This window comes from Toxotes jaculatrix, chromosome 3 (genome assembly GCF_017976425.1).
Source record: "Toxotes jaculatrix isolate fToxJac2 chromosome 3, fToxJac2.pri, whole genome shotgun sequence".
NCBI lineage: Eukaryota > Metazoa > Chordata > Actinopteri > Toxotidae > Toxotes > Toxotes jaculatrix.
This window is the reverse complement of record NC_054396.1, coordinates 7,892,097-7,908,984: the sequence shown is the minus strand read 5'-3', so window position 1 is coordinate 7,908,984 and position 16,888 is coordinate 7,892,097. Positions and strand designations below refer to the sequence as shown.

General features: G+C 41.1%; 2 protein-coding genes across 2 annotated transcripts in view; both read left to right on the top strand.

Moving 5' to 3' along the window:
• Positions 1–1,543, top strand: part of dnah1 (dynein, axonemal, heavy chain 1) — a 30,484-nt gene extending 28,941 nt beyond the window's left edge. The window contains exons 75-77 of the mRNA XM_041033442.1: positions 33–239; positions 543–777; positions 1,224–1,543. Of these exons, the coding sequence (XP_040889376.1) occupies positions 33–239; positions 543–777; positions 1,224–1,345 (564 nt within the window). The 3' untranslated portion in view covers positions 1,346–1,543. The remainder of the gene's footprint in view (positions 1–32; positions 240–542; positions 778–1,223) is intronic.
• Positions 1,544–1,840: 297 nt separating this feature from the next.
• Positions 1,841–16,272, top strand: mapkapk3 (MAPK activated protein kinase 3). Its single transcript, XM_041033065.1, has 10 exons — positions 1,841–2,638; positions 8,718–8,857; positions 11,458–11,522; positions 11,708–11,787; positions 11,895–12,021; positions 12,221–12,296; positions 12,420–12,544; positions 13,220–13,305; positions 13,426–13,506; positions 15,551–16,272. Exons 1-10 carry the CDS (start codon positions 2,336–2,338, stop codon positions 15,704–15,706), a joined length of 1,239 nt encoding a protein of 412 aa, XP_040888999.1. The 5' UTR covers positions 1,841–2,335; the 3' UTR covers positions 15,707–16,272.
• Positions 16,273–16,888: the final 616 nt, after the last annotated feature.

The window sequence follows — 16,888 nt, the reverse complement described above, 5'->3', positions numbered from 1 at the left end:
CTTTGACTGGCTGTATATTTCTCTCCCTCCAGGCCTACCCATCCCTGAAGCCTCTGGCCTCTTGGGTGTCAGACCTACTTCAGAGGATCAATTTCCTGCAGAGATGGATCTGTAATGGCATTCCGCCTGTCTTCTGGATTAGCGGGTTCTTTTTCCCGCAGGCTTTTCTCACTGGGACCCTCCAGAATTATGCCCGTCGCTACAGCACCTCCATCGACACAATTGGATTTGACTTTGAGGTCAGACAGTAAGCTGTATGTCTGGCAGCATGTGTCACTGCCACTATCTCAAGAAGGACACTACAGATTTAGAGGACTGATTGTTTGTGTAAAAAAAAATATATATACATATATATTTATATTTATATTTATATTTATATTTATTTATTTATTTATTTATTTATTCCAACTTGATGGCCAACAGTGTACATACGCAGTAATCTGTTCCTATTAGAATTTCTTTGAAGCTTTTATTTTTTAAAGGTTTCTATTAATTAGGAGTCTGTTTCTTCCCCATCTCTTTTGTAATACTTCCTCCCACAGGTCATAGTGAAGTCAGTGTCAGAGATAACAGAGAAACCAAACGCGGGCTGCTACATCTATGGTCTATTCCTGGAGGGGGCTCGCTGGGATAACAGGGGAGGTCAGCTCACAGAGTCCAGGCCCAAAGAGCTCTACACAGAAATGGCCGTCATCTGGCTGATCCCCAAACCCAACCGCAAACCTCCGACCTCTGGGGTCTACGTCTGTCCCATCTACAAGACGTTGACACGTGCCGGTCAGTACACACAGTATCTGAGCACTATTGGATTCATCTCTATTACAAAAAGCAGTTTAGTTAGTGCTTAACTAACGAGCTGTTGTAGAGATCTGTGGAAAAAAATGTAGTAATATATAGGAAATGGATTGGCTCACGTCTGAAAAAGTGTTGCTCAGGTTATAAAATCTGTTTGTCAGTGTGACTATGTGCTCGCTCTAGTGTTTGTGTGTATCTCCTTTTGGTGGTTTTATTACTGACCCAAAATAGACTTCAGTTAGTATCCTGTTTCACGAAGCGTCTGAAAGTGCAGCTCTGTATTTTCCACCCACAGCACATAGCCAACACCTTGTGCTGGCGTCACGTTAGACTGCTCAGAAACACATAACTCAATGCAGGGACGGAAAAGTACAAACAATTTAAATATCTTCTTTATGTCATTGAACTGCTCTGTGTGCTTTTTGTAGGGACACTCTCCACTACCGGTCATTCCACCAACTACGTGATCGCAGTGGAGCTGCCTACAGATCACAGTCAGAGACACTGGATCAAACGGGGAGTTGCCCTCATATGTGCTCTGGATTACTGACCACAAACACACACACAGACTTTTACATTTCACACTATGCTTTATACTCTGTGTTTTACAGCCCACAACAGTAATGATTGTAGCTGTGGTTGCTGAAACAAAATTCAAGTCGAATATAGATGCTTTCTCTACACATTATATGCTACTAAAAATCAGCCACTTAAAACTGTTGTTCAGTTTGTGTAATAAACAGTTTGGCACAGTTCAACATTAATATGATGTTTTCATTGTGATTAATTTCTTGTTTCATGAAAATAACCCAGTTAGGAACCCTAACTGGATTAATTTCTGCTCTGGCATTTCTCAAGATAACTCTTTAGAACTATTAGCTTAGCTCTAAATCTACTCCCCTCCTTTGCTCTCATCAGCCAGGACCAGGACCCAGTTCCTCCTCCTCCTCCACACTGAACACTGAATTATACATACATCCTGCTCCTTTAAGGCGGCCACTTGGGGCCAGTTGAGAAATATGACTTAACTGAAGGAGGGTGGTGCTTCAACCAAAAGTGACAGCGACTGGCCATGTGAAAACAACCGAAGGACTCAAAGGGAAACTAAGATCACCGGAATCAGCCGAATATCCTCAACACAGCTGCCCGTGAAAGACGTCTCAGACTGGGATTTCATTTTTGTGTGATTGTCAGTTCAGTTCAGTTCAGTTATTTGGATTTGTATGTCCGGACAGCTTTGGCCGGTAAAGTTGACAGGACTATTAAATTATATATAGGCGGGTACATAAGTTCAATGACAAGAAATTGCGTAGTTGAAACAAATGTACTTGGTGTTATAAGCTATAGTGTAGACACAGTGGAATTACTGTGAGGAGTCCTTACAGGCTCTTCGGTGCCCAGGACAGCCAGACGTACCAGAGGATTCCTCAGCTTTACGCAGTCACCGGAGGGCAGCGGGAGTCATCGCTTTACTTACGTTGAATTACTCGCGCTTTCTCTTCCTTGAGCACCGCTGGTGACAACAAGCGGGTGTGTGAACATGCTACAAAATGGAAATGGAAAGGATCAACCGCTGCAAGCGCCAAAGGCTGAGGCAGAACCGGACTCCCCGGCTGAAGACGCGAAACAGCAGCAGCAGCCCGATCTCATCGCTGCTGACAGAAAGGACGCGGACACCACTGAGTCCACTCACTTCCCCATGCCCGCTTACCCCAAACTGGAGATAAAACGCCACGCAGTGACGGACGATTATAAAATCTCCAGTCAGGTTCTGGGTTTAGGGATAAATGGCAAAGTCCTTGAGTGCTTCAATAAGAAGACAGGAGAGAAGTGCGCGCTGAAGGTACTGAAGTCACCTGACACCTCTGAGTATGTTATAAACAGGGTAGTAGAGGACAGACCCTCTCAGCTCAGTTTTCACACCCACTAAGTAAAATGATTTATTCACTCACAGTGTAATTACAGCTTTGTATGTGTTTCCAAAATGATCAGTCTTATTTTACTGGTGTATTCAAACATAACTGATACAAACATATCTTTCACAGTCCAGTATAATGAAGTTTGGTTGTGGCTCTATACATTTGTTTAAATTTAGATCACTAGTCAAACAATTTTAAATGATATATGAGTATTTAAAATACACCTGTGTGAAAATGCTATTGGGTTTTGGTAGGAAATTATGAGCCGGTGCCCTTTTTTTTTTTAGATTTTGCTTCATCTTGACATCAAAACAGGTTTGGTCTGTATGTTTAAGATCTAAGAGATACTGCAAACTGGATTTACAGTGTTGGCAACGTTCGAGACCTTTGACCTTTATTGAGGTCAGATTTATGTCACAGACATACAGGACGCAGACGGACACAGGAGCTGTCTAAAGTGACTAACAAACCCCATCTTTGTGTTGCTGAAGAACTTTCCAGTCATGGTGCACTGATCTACATTCAGACTTCCTGTTTGTGTGTGTGTTTATTTCTGAAAGACTGTGACTGGTGTACATGCATGTCTAGGCCGGTTGTTTACATGTACGCGTGCCCGCTGCTCACACTGGGTTTGGCCTGTTCTGTCTGTGTTCCGCTCACATGCTCTACATGTGGATATGATGAATATGAGCTGTGTTTCGTGGAGGTTCAGTTTAACACTGGATCAGGAGGAATTAGTGGGCGTGTGGTTGTCCAGCCATAAGCTATGACATGTTACACTGTATCATAGAGACACATGGATTTTGACGGTGACACCTTATTCTGGGAGCAGTGGAAACTCAGGCACACCTCCCCTCACGCGCAGACGCACACATGCACTCGCGGGTCGTCACGCTGTCACCTGTCACCACTGGGCGACAGACTCAGAGAGGTTTACTGGCTTACTGTAATCCATCTGGAGCTGAGCTGCCAAACCCGGCAGCAACAGTGTCACAAGCAGAGCTGTAGATTCTGGGATAGAAAGAGAGACAAACAAAGATGAGAAAGAGAGATAAACTACAGCAGAAAATAGGAAGCCACAAACTAAACATGAAAGGCCAAGAGGGACAAGATGCTTGATAGCATCATGTCACTTTCTGCTTAGAAATGACAGCAGAGAGAACAATAAAAAAAAAAGAATGTTGCTGAAAAATCTTCAGGCTATTTTCTGAATTGAATGAAAGATTTTTTTTTCTAAGCCAGAGCTGATAAAATTTGTAAAATTGGTACATGGTACCACATCACAAGAGTGTCTTGGATTAGAAACATGTCGCTGGCTACTTATAAACTACCATGTTAATCTGTGAAAATGTTTTTCTGTGTAATCACGTGACTGCACAGAAAAACTGCATCCGTAACAGCATCGCCTGGTGTCTGACAAAGAACAGCTAACAGTAGGTCACGGTGACCCCAGCTCAGAGAAAACCCCACAAACCCACTGCTCTCAGTCTCTGAACCTCCTCTGCTCTCTGAAGAACCTGTTTCAGAGATGACAAGGGGAAACACTCGTGAAATTACAATGCGGCATCCCTTTTGTAGCTTTTACCCGGTGTCTGTGTTGGTTTGGTTGTAAATGGGATCACACTGGACCAAGTGAGAGTTTAGCTGAGAGTGTAGCTGATAGAAGTTTTGTTCTATTTTGTTGTCATTTAAGCTAATTTAATGGTTTTCTCTGTATTTTTTTTTATTTCAAGGCAAATAGAAAGCAAAGTGAAATAATTAAGAGTGTCTGAAGTGGAGGTGGATGAGGAGAATTGACCAGCACACTAGCTTTTTAATTAAGTGTTGCTTTGAGCGCTAAACATAATAAATGGGTATACATTTAATCCACTTTGCAGCGGAGCTGGAGGGGAGCCATTCATTTAATGTAATTCACTTACAGCCATCAGGATTCTTTTAACTTGGATTTGTCTGACTCCGGGGAGGAGAGGGGGGCCTGAGAGAGAACCCGATGGAGCTTGGCAGTCGTCTTGAGCACCACCATTAACTGTTAATGCCATTAGCTGCACAAATTTGGCCAGTGATTGTTCCATTTTAGCGTCTGAAGTGCCTTCCGGCTTAGCACACGGAAAGCTGTACAAGCTACAGGTCTGTGTTCAGGCTTCCATACATAGCCAAAATCATCCTTTTAGTGTGTTTGTGTATGTTCACCTTTGTGGTCAGCCCACTGGCATGCAAGCAGCTCATCTGGGTTTCCACAGGGACCCAAAGAGACCAAAGAGTCATTACAAATTCTGATCGGACACAGAATGGAACAGAGCTTTATTTTTAAAAATGACACTGTGCTGCTTCATTCTCAGGCTTTTGCTGCTGTTGTGCGATTCAGTTTCATTATCTGCTTTAACTGGAGCATGGAGGAAACATGCGGCAGTGCTTTGAGATGTTGTCTCAAATTAATGCATCAGATTTGGGTTTTCAACCTCATTTATCTTTGTGGAGTATTCTCAAGAACTGAAAGTTGTGTTGGTGTAGCTCCCTCCAACTTTCTGTTTAGCTCATACAACACAGAAGAACTTTGTTTATATTGTGCATCGGGGACATCCAGTGGGGATTTCACTCACAAGGTTTTGTGTTAGGTACACTACAGTGTGTTGATGTCATGGAAAATCTACATACAAAAATTTTTGTACAGACACTCAGTGGAACATAGAGGATGAATCCTACTGACTTTGTTGATAAGCTGAATAACTTGAGCACAACCATGAGGCTGACACCTGTGTTTTTTTAATGGAATGTCTCAACAACTGTTGGTTGGATTGCCTTTAAATTTGGTTTAGACATTAATGTCCACCACAGGGTAAATTGTTAACTTTTCATCAGGTTAAAATTTGAATTTGTCCAATAGATGGTTTATGATCATATTCCTGTAAAACTAAGGGTATTCCCATCAGCCTCAGCGGAACTTTTTTTTTTTTTTAGAGCTAATTAGATAAAGCTAGCATGATGACAAGCTGAACTAAGATGGTAAATGTGATACATTATCTGTAAAACAACACAGCTGCTAGCATGGCTGTAGACTCTTCATCTGGTTTAAAACAGCTTTTCAAAAAAGCAGCAATAATACATTAGTGTTATTATTACATTTCTGTAAGTTTTGATTATTGATTAACTATATACTACTTCCTAGATCGCTTTGATGTAGACTTTATGAGCTGTATTTTATTGGTAGGAGTTGTAAAGATAAGCCGCCTTTTCATCAAGTCATAGAGACGCTCTGACAGCCCCTAATATTTAATAGAGTGTAAACACGTTAGAGTAATACATGCATTAGTGTATGTGTGTTAAGTGAGAAGGGTGATTCTGGTAAGAGATAGTTTGCCGTTAAACTCAGCACATTATGGGCATTAACAGATGAAGGTGTGTGTGTGTGTGTGTGCGTCTCAGTGTGAGTGTCTCAGTGTGTGTGACCTGAGACCTGACTGGTTTAGAGGAGTGTTAGGATGTGGTTGATTGGTTTAGAGGAGGATCAGGTACGAGCGACAAGCGGTCTCCATGATGTTGCCTCACATAAGAATCCAGAGTCCATCAGAAGATTAACAGATTGTCTGCCTCTATGTCTCTGTGTATTTAATCCACACCGGCTGCTTTTATTATGGCCAGTTCTGTGTCACTGCAGGAAATTAAGGAAACCATCTCACATGTACATGCTCTGATTAAAGTCATAAAGCTATAAATGACATAACCGGAACAACCCTGCCCACAGCTCGGTTTAAAGTCAAGCTCAGTAGGCAAGGTTGAATAAAATAGGACACATGTAGTAGCAAATCAGACAGTCACCGGAAACCCTCAACTTCTACTTTCAACACCCTGCTGTGCTCTGAACTTCTCACTTCCTCTTTAACCTCAGTTTAAGCGTTACAGTTATGAGGTGTTATTTCTGACATTTGGAGTTTCCAGGAAATGTGAAATTATGTCCTGTCCACCCATACAACTAAATCTGAAATATTCTGCTCATTTTAAAATCACCTGTCATACAACACAGACTTTATGTTTGTGTATGTGTGTGTGTGTGTGTGTGTGTGTGTGTGTGTGTGTGTGTGTGTGTGTGTGTGTGTGTGTGTGTGTGTGTGTGTGTGTGTGTGTGTGTGTGTGTGTGTGTGTGTGTGTACGTCAGTGACTCAGTCAGTCCGCTCTGTGTGTTACGTACTCCAGACTCGGTCTGTGATCAGACCGGCCTCGTGAACAGCAGGAGATCACTCCATCACTGTCACATCCAAAAATACACCCTGACCAAAGACGTGTGCTATGTCAAGGTCTGCCACCTGTTCTGTGTGTGTGAGTGCATGTGCGTGAGTGTGTGTGCATGTATGTGTGTGCTGCAGGCTGACTCCTTCCCCACCTTCCACTTTCTTCAACTTACAGATCCCTTGATTTCAATAGTGTATTAGCGGGCAGTATATTGTTATGCTCATGTACTTGTGTTCTATTCTTGCTGCAGCTGATAGTGGAATCTTGGCCCAAAAGCTTTATTTTTCTACTGTTCTCCATTTATTGTCCATAAAATGTGAACTTGTGCTGTGTGAAGTGAAATAGCTGTGCAGCTCAGTGGTTAGCACTGTTCCCTAGTTGGGCCTCTGTGTTACAGTGAGACAAAGGTTCATAGTTCAAACCCATCATTCACATGAGCAAACCAACCGAGAAGCTGAATCCCTGTTGTGTTCAGTTTTGTTATCAGTACAGAGTTCTGATAAGTGGAGTGGATTTGATTGGACACAACTTGCAGCTTCCACAAGACTGTCTGGCTCATAATTGCTGATGCACTGTCTAACTTGGCTCATATGGTTATTAGTACTTTTACCTCTTCTTCTTCTTCTTCACACTTAAAAGCAGCTGACCTAATCCTTAACTTCATTTTACAGTCACCCTTTACTTTTAACAAGCATACAATAACTAAATAATATATTCTTACTTACTACTCCTGCAAATACAGCAAAACGCTTTCGTTTCAGGGAAATTGCATTACTCATTTAGAAATTGCAAACCTGTGTTTTTTTTTTTTCTGTGGCTCAGTGGTTAACGGTGCTGTCTCAAAATCAGGAGATTGCACTTCTTAGTAAGGTCAGCCTACCTGGCCCGGGCACAGATATTCCCTACAACACAAGTTTTTTGCCTTTATTGTTTGCCATTGCATTGTCATTCCTCAGTTCACAGCCTGTGTTGTTGAGCACAGAACTTGGCAAAACTGTCCCATGGAAGCCATGTTTTTCTCAGAGCTTAGTGCTGCTGACTTTAAATTAACTTTTTTTATTTTAATTGCTGACATGAACATCACTTATAATACCGTTTTGTTTTTTTTGTTTTTTTGTTTTTAAATTAACATTCAGTTCTGTCTAATGTGTTGCATTTGTTTTCTGATATTGACATTAGGGCAACTGACAATCATTTTCATTACTGATTAATCTACAGATTATTTTCTCAATTAATCCTTTAATTGTTTATACTATAAAATATCAGAAAATACCGTTCTGTCCAACCAGCAGTCCAAAACCCAAATATATTTCATTTGCATTAATGCAAAACAGAGAAAAGCAGCAAATCTTGCCAAATGTGAAGCTGGAACCAGAAAATTTTGAAAATTACTCAAATATTTAATTGATTATTCTGCTAATTGACTTGACTTGATTTGACTAATTGTTTTTTATTGACACATATGATGATATGTAAATTGTATTAAAATGGAACACAAAACGATTAAATTGATGCTGCTAAGATTACCTGAGACATAAAGCTCTATATATGAAAAACAAAAACTTTACAGCTTATTCTGAATCTTAATTTGAAAGAGATGTGGAGAACTGTAACATGATTATGTAAACACAATGTAATTCCACCAAAAGTGAATAAACAACAATATTGGAGACGTGTAGAATTTAGCCATATAAATTCAAATTCATGTGTTTGTCAGTCTTGCCATACACTAAAAGTTTAATTTCATATTCATCGTTCTCTCTGCGTCGCTCCCAGATTCTGTACGACAGCCCCAAAGCCAGAAGAGAAGTGGAGCTTCACTGGCGAGTTTCAGGAGGACCGTACATTGTTCGCATCCTCAACCTGTACGAAAACATGCACCACGGGAAGAAATGCCTGCTTATCATCATGGAGTGGTAAGATTCACATTTCACCACTCTACCTGTCAGTTTACAGTTCAGTTTATCAGTTTATCTATCAGTTTATACACCTATGTGAACAGTTAATTTCCCCAATGTCTAAAAAAAAAAAAAACATTTAAACTAGAAAAGTTGACATTGAGTAGACAAATGTTTTCCACGGTGATGAGTCCTGCTGTTTTAGTATCGGACGCAAAACTGGCAACGTAGTTCACACTGACTATCAATTCTCGTAGCGGCACAGCGAAATTTATCCAACAAGCTGTTTTAACCCTCTGAAACCTACATGGACGAAGAAGCACACGAACATAGGTTTACATTTTTTAACAATTCTGAGTACCAAGTGTTAGACATAGTATGATGAATGTGAATCTACCCTTTCTTTCTAGTGCAGTGTAAAGTCACCATAAAGAATAAAATTGTTGGTGCTGAGCAGTTAACAAGGCGGGAAAAGGCATTCAAGGGGAACAAGTTTCCAATCACAAAGTAACAACAACTGGCTTCTAGGTGCACTACCTTCACATAAGAATATATATATGAGCGTAGCGATACGTTCTGTATGCTGTTACCTCCACAACATAGGTTTTATGATGCATGGATCACACAGACAATCATGATATAAACAGCACTGTTTTTATAAGTAAAATTGTAGCTTTAACATAAATATAACATGTTTTTACTACAGGTTTATGTGAGCCACATGTGCTACTGTTTGTATTAATATGAGAAATAGCTTTTTAAATCTGGTGAGGAAGCTCAGGGCTTAATCTTTTTTTCCATTATGTTGAAAAGGTTAAAGGTCATCATCATAAATCAGAGATTAAGTAGTAAGAATGTCTCTAAACAAAATTAAAGTCATGTTACAAGTACATATCAACCTGCTCATATATTTTCATGCAAAGCAGATTCTCGTGTGTCACTTTAGCATTCATCCAGGCTAAAGGTCAGTCATAAGACCGGACCTGACAAAGTGAAGACGTTGGCACTGATGGTGAGATAGAGAGACAGAGTTCCAGCTGGGCTTCACATGTTGGGACAAACAGTTCATAATCATACCTCACATGACACTAGAGACAGGACTAAAACACTGTGTGTGTGTGTGTGTGTGTGTGTGTGTGTGTGTGTGTGTGTGTGTGTGTGTGTGTGTGTGTGTGTGTGTGTGTGTTCATGTAGCTGAACTCTGGACTTTTTATTGCCCTTTTTTCCATTTATCAAAGGGGAAAAAACACAATAATTCAGAGGAACAGAGAGAAACCAGAGGGTGACACCAGAGAAATCACACTGTCCTCTGTTCATAGGAATTTTAAATAGTGACTTGTTCTTACATTTACTGGCACAGCAGCTGTTTGTGGTGTTCTGCGTGTAGTGACCTTGTGTGTGTGTGTGTGTGTGTATGTATGCGTGCACGTGTATGCGTGCACGTGTATGCGTGCGTGTGTGTGTGTGTGTGTGTGTGTGTGTGTGTGTGTGTGTGTGTGTGTGTGTGTGTGTGTGTGTGTGTGTGTGTGTGTGTGTGTGTGCGTGTGCTTTCTCTCTGTAATCTCTCACTGCTGGGACCTGCTTCCTGTGTAAGCGAGGGTCAGAGGATGGCAGCACTTCAGCTCACAGTCCCACTCACTTTTCTCTCTGTGAAGCTATCTCTTTATCTGTGCACTCATGGACCACAAAAAGTCCAGTCTTACTTAAGGCATATTGAAGAGCTGCCACGTCACAGTAAGCACAAAACCATTTTTCTGAGAAGCAGGAAGGACACTTTCAGACAACAGTGACCCATCTGATTTGTGCTTGTGAAATTGGGGAGTGAAACTGCAACCGTTTTGGTGGTGAGAGCATGTCAACTTAAAGATTTAGGTCACAGGTCTCAGCTATACAGCTCTATTTATATATGTAACAGTGTTTTAGAACATATTTGTTTTTTATACTATATAATAAATATGCTTATTATTGTTGGGCTAAATATTGTGTTACAAACATAAATGAATGACACTACAGAGGAGGTGAATGGGAGCCATATTAGTGATAGAGTTTGCATTTGTCAGAATACTGAAATATTGGATCATTTCACATAAATCGTGTTGGTTCTTTTCAATATGAAGATTTTGGTACTTTTGCCTTCGTGCCTCTTTGATCATGTTTCTCTCTCGGTTTTTCCAGAAGACAACTTTCACTCAGTATTTTTAGAATTTTCATTTTCACTCACCATTTCTCTTTGCAAGAAACTGAACACTTTAGGTGAAAGACCTTGATATTTTGAACTGTAAAACCATTCAACAGATTTAGCTAACAGTGTAGATGAATGTAAAAAAAATGTATTTATATCAGTTTGTCAAACATATTGTTCCAATTCTGAATGAATAACATGGTATTGCTTCTATCAGCAAATTATCTTCAGTCTGTTGACCCTCAGCTTGAAATGAGTAGAAATTAAATTGAAGAAAACATGTAACATTTAGTTTGGCATAACATTTTGAAAAATATTCTGCTGAGGGCAGAATATCCTTGAAAGCTTTCACACTATGAAAAGAAGTTGTCTTTTTTAATTTCAAAATGGGGAACTTGATTCTGTTCACTGATCACAGCTTTGTGTGTGTTTCTAGTATGGAGGGAGGAGAGCTGTTCAGCCGAATCCAGGCCAGAGGAGACCAGGCCTTCACTGAGAAAGGTGAGGACTAATGGAAGAAGGGATTTTGTTCAAATCACAAGATGTCAGAGAGAAAGAATGCCCCATTCACCTTGAATAACATTGGTAATATCTGACAGGAAAGTACAAATAGTTTGTTTCTCTTGTTGTGTGATATTGGAATTGCTTCTGGTTTGAGAGATTGTGTTTTCCTCTTTTCTTCCCAGAGGCATCTGAGATTATGAGGGACATCGGCACGGCCATTGAGTTTCTCCACAATATTAACATCGCGCACAGAGACATTAAGGTGAACAGAGATCAAGATCACCCCCAAATCACAAAGAACAGGATCAGTTCTTGGCGATTAAAGGACATTTTGACATATTTCTTTTCTTCTCTTGCCTCCATCTCCAGCCAGAGAATCTGCTGTACACCACTAAACAGAGGAACGGAGTCCTCAAACTGACAGACTTTGGCTTTGCTAAGGAAACCACACTACACAACCCTCTGCAGACCCCCTGTTATACACCGTACTATGTGGGTATGTTTCTTTGTGTTATTTTCCCATGATTATATAACATCCTGACAGATGGACTGTTTGTAGAAAGGCCTGTTATACTATGGTTTAGCTCTCAAGTTTAAAGGAGATTTTTTAACACTATTTAGTTGCTGAGTCATTCTTTGCCTAATCTCCTTGCATTTATTGTTTCTGTGTGTGTGTGTGCATTGCCTTTGATAAGCTCCTGAGGTTTTGGGTCCTGAGAAATATGACAAGTCATGTGACATGTGGTCTCTGGGCGTCATCATGTACATCCTGTGAGTACTGTGTGTAGTTGGGTGGGGTCACATAAATGTTATGATGCAGTCTGCATGTGGACACGTTCTTCTTTTTAAGGTTTTAAAGTTTCTCTATCTGACCCACCATGTTTGTCTCTGTAGGTTGTGTGGCTTTCCTCCATTTTATTCCAACACGGGCCAGGCCATTTCACCAGGGATGAAGAGGAGGATCAGGATGGGCCAGTACGAGTTCCCCAACCCCGAGTGGGCTGAGGTGTCACAGGAAGGTGTGAATCTCAAGAACCCCCCAACACACACACACACACACAGGCCTTGTCCATACTTCCAAATTTGAAAATGCTTGTTTTTTCTCTCCATTTTTCAGCCCACTACAAGTAGGTTTTCAAAAACATATTCTCCAGAGTGGACAAATGTATAAATTCAATTTTCACAGAATCAATCTTCATCTCATCTCATATTCCATAGCTATCAAATACTTTATGCTCGGCCATGCAGCAGTCAAACATAAAGATATATCAGTGACAACAATGTTCAGCTGTATTCATCACAAAATATGTGAGTCAGAGGTAACCATCTTGGTGCTGCAACCTCTTCAACCTTTATGAGTGCAGTCTCTGTAAACACAGAATAAGGTTCATCTATAGTTCAGGTAAACAGTGGTCTATAGTGACTCATCAACCCTATTTACTGAGGCTCTCCCAGAGTTTTACACTGCAATGGACCATAACAAATGAAAATGTCCAGACTCCTTTTAGAGGCTCATAGACAACAGCCACCTCATCCTAACTGGTGACACCAACAGCACATGCACATACAGTCTTATTTCTGTTTTCTTCACTCAGCTGGCCTCTGGGACCAGGAGCAGTTTCTCGAGACATGAGATTTGCACGCGTGTATGTATTGCTAATAATAATATGATGATCTTTGCTTTACTCTTCCAGCAAAAGATCTGATCCACCAGCTGCTGAAGACAGACCCTAATGAGAGGATGACCATCACTCAGTTCATGAACCACCCCTGGATCAATGTAAGTATCTGTGTGTCAAGTACAGATAAACACTTCACACTTCCTGTACTGCTTCTTGTTTGTCCGTGCATCTGTTTGCTCATATCTTCATTTGCATGCATGTGTGTTTTCACTCTGCAGCAGTCCATGGTGGTTCCCTCCACCCCGCTCCACACCACCCGGGTCCTGACTGAAGACAGAGAGATGTGGGAGGACGTGAAGGTCACTAGCAGAATTACACTGACCCCCTCTGGTCACATGTTGACATTACAACCTGTTACTTCTGTTCTATCAAAGCTGTAGGTTGGCTTTAGTTCAGTTGGTGCTACAGGAGCACTCCCGTAATTTTTTAGTGTTACATTCCCATAAAACAGATTAAAGACTCAGCAAGAGCAAGAGTCTGATGACCCTGCATGCCTGGTATCTTTTAAGCTCCACTCCCCTACTTTGTAATGCATTTCCGTTAAAATTTATCCACGAACCATATTTAGCCACAGCCTCCAGAGCCACAGAATACATATACAACTGTGTCAGTCTAAGTCATAGCCTTAATAACTAGTAAAGAGATTTAATGTGTAAAATCAATGGGATGTCCCTTAAATGCTTTTAATAATCACCACATGAAAGCGAGCAAAGGAAAATTGTCACATCCTGGCTTTACTCTGGGTAGCACCGAAGTCCTACGGCATTGTGGACTGCATTGTGGACTGGGCTGCAGTCGCCCCCTGCAACTTGTGCCTGGACCCAGATAAGCGGCAGATGATGACATGACATGACATGACAATATAAATAGTTGATCTGTGCATCGCCATCGTTATAATTCCCTGATGGCCACCAGAGGGAAGCAAGAGTCACAGTCTGGTCTGTTGTATGAGTTATTTCAGTTCAACATTTAATACACACATAGTGTTTAAAATTTAAAACGCACACACACCTGAACACAAAGGAGCTCAGCTGCCCTGTGCCGCTATTCCCAACTCCTTTTCTATAATTTTCACAAAGATGTGCTTAAAGAACAAGAACAGTGTTTGCTCACATCAAGTCACTGTGGGGTTAACTCTCCAGTACTGTACAAAATGTCTCAGTTGGGCAATCACATATTTTTTTCAGTGGCTGTAAATGTGAGCAAAAATCATGAGTAGAATGGCACATTCCTTCACAACAGCTGAATGAGCGAATCTGTAGTGATAAGGTTTGAAAAGAACTTTCTCCAAAATGATACCCGCACAATACGCCACTGTTCACTTCTGCAATGGGCAATGCTACGTTGCGTAAAAATTTCACGGCTTGCACTCCTGCGCAACCACTTCTCAAAAAGCACAAAAAAGAGACCTTATATTGTTTCTACATAGTTCATGACTGACATCTCGCCTCCACTCTTGAACAACAAAGGATGAGGAGTTTGAGTTGACATGTTCAGGGCTGAAGCACTCAGCTCCAGTTTGCAGACCTGTTCTCTGATATTTTTGTTCTTTTCTCGTGATCTGATGCCTGTTTTGGCTCCAGCTTCTCTTGGCCTCCACTAGTGGTGACCTGACCTTTTCTCTCAATTCATAAAAAATTACAAAATTGTTCCCAGACAGGTTTTTCCTCTGCCATGTGCGACTTCCCTGCACCACAAATGATTTAGTGAATTACTGTGCGCTATGGAACACTGCTTAAAGGAAGTACTTTGGCAGGTTTGATATTTTGGGAAATAAACTTATTTGTTTTCTTGCCAAGAGTTGAGAAACAGTAAGTATCTAAGTTAAATATAAAGCTAAAGTCAGCAGTCGGTTAGCTTAGCATAAAGACTGGAGACAGCTAGCATGATGAGATGATTATGAGCTTTAGACATGCTGGCAGGTGAATTGTTTTTGCCTTTTGTAGACCCAGGCTGTTTTGTAGTGTTCCTGCTAAGTAAAGCTACTCAGCTGCTGGTTGTAGCTACATATTACCCTCCTATACGTGAGAGTGGAAACGAGCTTCTCATCTAATTCATCTAATTCTTGTTAAGAGAGGAAAAAATGCATTTTCCCAAAACATTGAGCCATTGCTTTAAACATGTAGGCTATGCACTGATAAATCTTTTGGAAGTAGAAGGGGTAAAAGTGTCAATCATTTGACATTTGAAAAGACTGGTTAAGAACAGGACTGGGCAAAGGAGTGCTTATTGCAGATGCGTTCTGTGTAGTATACTTTCTGCCGCTTGTAGTATATGACTGGAGTGATCTTGACTGAACTAACACACTTCGCCACACCTGATCCTCTGCCTTGTCTCTCACAGGAAGAGATGACCAGCGCCTTAGCGACCATGCGTGTGGACTACGACCAGGTGAAGATCAAGGATCTTGACACGTCGAGCAACCCCCTGCTCAACAAGAGACGTAAAAAAGCTGCCGCGGGGGCCAAGAGCGGGTCCACTGTCTGCCAAAGTCAGTGAGACACAGACAACCATGAAAGGAAAATCCAGACAGAACAGCCAATGGTGAAGAGAAGCAGCTTAGAAGAGGGAGGAACAGTTGATTTAAGCAGGAGAGGATCATTTAGAGAGCGGCTCGGGACTCTTGAGAGACTGGGCGTGTAGGGCACACTCTCTGAAATAAAAGGACAGTATAAAAACAACAGCTACATCTACACTGAACATTTGTAGGACATATCAAAACATGAAATTGCCTGTGTCGCCTGCCACTGGTAGAAATAACAGCTCTGCTCAGTGCAGGCCTATATGTTTTTAAGTATTTTATGTATGTAATTTTTAGATCCTGGCTGCAGACATCAAGTATTGTCAAGTATTTGTAGTGATAATATTTTGTGTATTTGAATGCTGGGTTGCCTGTTTGAGGTCTCCTTTGTAACTATGCACCAGTGTGCAGATCACACACACAGACGGACAAGCCAGCTGTGGAAAGACTGTGAAACTAGAGCACTCAATATTACCTGTGTTGTCTTAATATTGTCTGTATTTTGCTCTTTCCTTTCAGGGATTAAAGCAAAGTCTGACAGTGACTGTTTTGTCAATAAAATGTTGCCGTCGTAATGACCCACAGATCAACTCAAGCAAGTATTTTTCACAGTATGTATTTTTCACAGTGAAGTGGCCTCACACCCATTGTCAAGTAATAAATTTTGCTCACTGTTGCTGCAGCAGATCAACATTGTGTCCTATAAATGGTGCTATTAGAGGCAGAGCACAACCTGCCTTCTTCCTGTCTGTGTGAGGCCAGAGGGCTTTATGTAAGAAGTAGTGGGGTAATGGTTGATTGTGCGATGGATGAGTTGTGACACTTTTCATGAGAAAGGCCCTGTATGTGTGCACATTTATGGAGGTTGAGTAAAATGCTTCCAGTTAATAGTGGCCACAGTTTCAGTTCATATAAAATCATTAGCAAAACAGTGTAGCCTTTAATAATGGAAACCTCAGCAGACTGCATCTGTCTACATGCCTGTAAATTCCATTTTAGAAAGCAAACCAGGAGTGCAAGATGTTTCTTCTGTGGACTTTGGAGCAATTGTTTTTGTATTCATGCCTTTCAGGCTTTGTGAGGCTGCTATAAATAGCAGGAGTGGAGTAGTTATTTGGGACGCAGCCATCTGACTGGGTGTTTGACTGGAAAAGGTCAAC